Source organism: Sapajus apella, unplaced genomic scaffold, assembly GCF_009761245.1.
Source record: "Sapajus apella isolate SASKATOON/1434 unplaced genomic scaffold, GSC_monkey_1.0 scaffold3530, whole genome shotgun sequence".
In the NCBI taxonomy this organism is placed as follows: Eukaryota; Metazoa; Chordata; class Mammalia; order Primates; family Cebidae; genus Sapajus; species Sapajus apella.
This window is the reverse complement of record NW_022440456.1, coordinates 2,539-7,082: the sequence shown is the minus strand read 5'-3', so window position 1 is coordinate 7,082 and position 4,544 is coordinate 2,539. Positions and strand designations below refer to the sequence as shown.

General features: G+C 56.7%; 1 protein-coding gene across 1 annotated transcript; it reads right to left on the bottom strand.

Moving 5' to 3' along the window:
• Window positions 1-549: 549 nt before the first annotated feature.
• LOC116547542 (breakpoint cluster region protein-like) lies at window positions 550-3,849 on the bottom strand (the record flags this gene model as incomplete). Its single annotated transcript, XM_032273476.1, has 3 exons — window positions 550-979; window positions 2,347-2,486; window positions 3,740-3,849. Coding segments are annotated over 3 exons (453 nt in total), but the record flags the coding sequence as incomplete, so codon positions are not given.
• Between the last annotated feature and the right edge of the window lie 695 nt (window positions 3,850-4,544).

Below are 4,544 nucleotides of genomic sequence, written 5' to 3'. Positions count from 1 at the left end.
CAGGCCCCTCATCATCCTCACTCCCACAGCGCTGGCCCCCAGTGAGGACCCTGTGAAGGGCGCCTGTGTGGGGTGTGAGCCACCTGAAGGAACTTTCTCTGCCTCACAGGGGTCAGTAGCACCTGGAGAACAGCAGCAGGAGGTGACGTGAGAGCAGCCGCCCACGGGCAGAGCCGCGCTTGGGAAACTCCCGCTGCTACCCCATCCCCAGGCAGCCTAAGGCAGGGGAGGCTCAGCATGGAATGAAATAAGGGAGGGAGGGACACAAGGAGGTGGGAGGTGGGAGGTGGGAGGGCCCCAGCCCCACCAGCTACACAGACCCCCTCATCACCCTGGACACCACAGGGGCACCTGCAGGCTGGGAGAGCAGGTCCTCCGTGCATGGGCCCGGGAGGCAGACCTGCCCTAAGGGTGATGTGAAGGCTACATGGCCGCACGTGCCAGCCTTCTGCTTTAGCCATCAGCCTCCAGGTTGACTAAGGGTCAGGCCAGGACTGAACCCGTGCTCGACAGGCCCAGGACCTGTGGCTACAGCACCCGGGCGCCCTCATTCAGCCCTGGTCTGCAGAAAGGAGGACAGCGGAGTTTGGGACCCCACCGCACGGCAGTGCTGACCATTTCACCCTCTCGGTCTCCTGGAGGAATAGGGACGGCAAGCCCTCCGGGAACGGGCGAGGGCTTCAGGACAGGCTGGGTTCTGGCTGCTGCTTTCTCAGGTTGGTTAAAATGCTGACCATGGCAGAGGTGGCACAGCTCGGGTTCCCACACCTCACTTTTCACAGCCCCCAAGGGCAGCAATGGACGAGTAGATGCCTCCCAGGACGCCAGGGCCTCCAGTGCTCACCAATGCCCTCAGCGAAGTTGGGGTAGAACTCATCAGTGAAGAGGGGCTCAGGCAGCTCACGGAAGTAGAGCTTCAGCGTGCCTGCGATGGCGTTCACGTCCCTCTCGCTCATCATCACCGACACGTCCTTGTTATCTGGAAAGAGAACGGAAGTGCTGCAGCCTCCTTGAGGATCCCCAGTGCGTCTCCTGCCATGCCTGCCTTGGCTAAAGCACCGTCCCTGCCGCGCTGACCACTGTGCGGGACCCTCCCCTGCTGTGAGCAGCTTATCTTACTCCTCCCAAGAGCTGCATGTGGTTCTGTCTGTGCAGCGTTGATGCAGGGGTGTGTGCATCCCCGGACCTCTCCCCTGCTTGGCCTGACGTGATGGCCAGGAGGAGCACAGTGTGGCAGGACACAGAACCTGCGTGGGAATCGGGGACTCCGCCCTGTATAGCACCACCCCTGCTCCCGTGTCTTCTGATAGCAGGAAGGCTGTGGGAGCGTCTGATGGGTTTCAGTGTTTGACCTGGTGTCTTGTCTTTGGACCCAGTTAGCCACTGGTGCTTACGTCCCCACCAGAGGCCAGGTCCATTCTGGAGCCCCAGAGGGAGCTGAAACTACCCCAGGGCCCACCCAAGGGTGATGGGCATTCTGGAGGTCCCAGTAAGGGTGGATGGTGAGTGCCCCAGAGAAAGGTCTGCAGGCACAAAGTCCTGTTGCTGTGATGATGCTGGGCAAGGACCCTCTGGGGTCTCAGTGCCCTCCCCTGGCATTTGGGGAGGTCCTTCATAGCCTGTGAGGGTTGGTGAGATGGAGGCGGAGATGCTGCTGCCCCGGCCTGAGCTGGGTCCATCAGTGCCCTCTGCCCGCCGCATCCTCACACAGGGCAGTGGACAGAACACACTGAGTCCTGGGCTTCGCAAGTCCTGCCCACCCCCATGGCAGGAAGGCCAAGGCCCCGCAGAAGCCCCTAGCCAACCTTCAAGCAGCATGGGTGGGTAGGTGGTTTAAAAACTGGCTTCTATGGGCTGGGTGTGGTGGCTTACGCCTGTAATCCCAGCACTTTGGGAGGCTGAGGTGGGTGGATCACGAGGTCAGGAGTTGGAGACCAGCCTGACCAACATGGTGAAACCCCGTCTCTACTAAAAATACAACAATTAGCCAGGCTTGCTAGCACCCCTGTATTCCCAGCTATTTGGGAGGCTGAGGCAGGAGAATCACTTGAACCTGGGAGGCGGAGGTTGCAGTGAGGTGAGATTGTGTCATTGCACTCCTGCCCGGGTCACAGAGTGAGACTCCATCATAAAAAAACAAAAACAAAAACAAACAAAATCAAAAAACTGGCTTTTACAGAAGCTCCTTCTACAACTCTTGTCTTGTCTTTCTTAAAAACCATAGAACAGTAAATGAAGAAAAGACACAGAGAAGGCTGTGACATGCCCGGGCCGTGGAGCGCTGTGAGATCTCATCATGGACACTGCCGCCCACACCCCCTCCGCCCTGCCCAGGCCGACACTCACTGACGTCGAAGGCTGCCTTCAGCGCCTGGATGTCGGTGGCCACTCCGGACACGCGGTAGATGCCCACCTCCTCCATGCCGCGGCGCTCAATCTCCTCCACGCACTGGCGCACGACGTAGGGCACCTTGGACCTCTCTCTCCTGCGGGAGGAGGGCGTGTTCTCCGTGTCCTGGCAGCCCCGCTTGGGCTGTGGCACAGGAGACCTGCCCCGTATCTGCACACCTGAAGCTGGGGTGAGGATGGTCAGGAAGGTGCCCAGGTCTGGGGCTGCACCAGAGCCTTGTGCGTGCCTGTCCTCCCTCTGCCAGCTCAGTCCTCATTGCGTGCACTTCCTCAGGACCTTTCTAAGAGGCTGAAGCAGCCAGAACCCCTGCGAGTCACACGTGGTCTTTGGGGGAAGGCCAGGAGGCCTGTCTAATAAAGTCAGCACAGAAAAGGCATCTGGAAGATTCCAGGCCTGGGGTTAGCAGCCTGTGCTCCAAGCTGGGACATCAGACCCAGTGTTGGTCCTGACACCCACGTGCTGTGCGAGAGGAGAATCTCTGACCCCTGACCCCTGCTGCTGGCCTTAAACATCACACGAATGAATGAAGGGTTGCCTCAGCACCAGAGCTCCAAGTACTGCAATGCTAAGTGCTTTCTTCCTGAGTCTTAGCAGTGAACAATTCCAATACCGCCTGCCACACAGGACACTAGAGTACGAATATTTCAAAGTTAGAAGGCAGTGTTGTGCTGAGGCCTTAATTTTTTAAGTTTGGGTTTTCAACTGGATTTAGGAGCACATCAAAGCTGCCTCTCAAGCCACCCTCTTTAGCAGTGCTCATTTGGGGAAACTGCTGATGGAGTCCTCGCTGCTCATGCCCAGAGCTCTCCCAGAGTGCCACCAAGTGGCTGCCATACAGCTGGGGGTAGGAGTGGCGTTTACACACAGAAAGGTGTCCCGGGTGTGACTGATGGAGGCCCCGGCCCACATGACCGGCAAGGTCAGGGGCCCAGCCGGATTCCATCCGGGGGAAGCAAATGAATTCTCGGAGGAATTCATGTACTTTCAGCTGCTCTCAAACCCACAAACAGGCTTCTCCTGGCACTGACTCGTGACAAAGGGGCAGGGGTTATGACCATTCAACAGGAACCCGGGACCATGACAAATTCCAAGCGAGGGCAGAAACCCTGCACTCGGGCAGTTCCTGGAGCCAGCCTACTGCTTCCAAGCAAGGCGGCAAGGACGTTCCTGAGCTGGTGTGGAGTAAACACCGGAGGGAGCTGAGCACACCGACTGCTCCCTGGGCCTGACCTCACCATGCAGCCACCACGCACAGAGAAGGGAGACCCACACACAGAGCTGAAGGGACGGGCGCCCTCAGTGCATGAGCCCAAGCCCCTCCCCACTCACTTGGTGACCACGGCGATCTTGACTCCGAAGACCCCTGTCTGTTTTCGGGATGGCATCCTCTTCAAGCTGAACTCCCGGCTGGTGAACTTGACCGAGAGCTTTACTTCAATCTACAGTGGGGAGAAGGGGCACAGTCCTCTAACCCTCCTGGTCCTCACATCCGAGGTCCCGAGGGCCCCTGGGGATCTTGTCAAATATTTCAAAGCTCAAGGCATGCAGAGGTCTCAGTGTGAGGTGGGGCCACTGCTAGGGGAAGCCTCTAGTCTACTTCAGCAAGGGCCGGGACTGTTAAAGGAGGCGTCAAGGACTGGCTTCCGCAGAGCCGCCTCCTACAATCCCCGTTGCTTGAACCCAGGAGGCGGAGGTTATGGTGAGCTTAGATCACGCTACTTCACTCCAGCCTGGGCTACAGAGAGACTTCATCTCAATAAAAAAAAAAATATATATATATATATATGTGGAAGATAAAGACTCTCTGTTCTTTGCAATGTTTGCTGGACTTGTCTATAAAATCATCTGGGCCTGGTGTTTTTCTTTGGTTTTGTTTTTTGTGAGATTCTTGAGGGGATGGGGTACAGATGATTTTAAAATAAATATTCAGTTTTTTTTTTTCTTCTTCTGTTTTTTTTTTTTTTTTTTTTTTGAGACGGAATTTCGCTCTTGTTACCCACTCCAGAGTGCAATGGCAGGATCTTGGCTCACTGCAATTTCTGTCTCCTGAGTTGGAGCAATTCTCCTGCCTCGACCTCCTGAGTAGCTGGGATTACAGGCATGTGCCACCATGCCTGGCTAATTTTGTATTTTT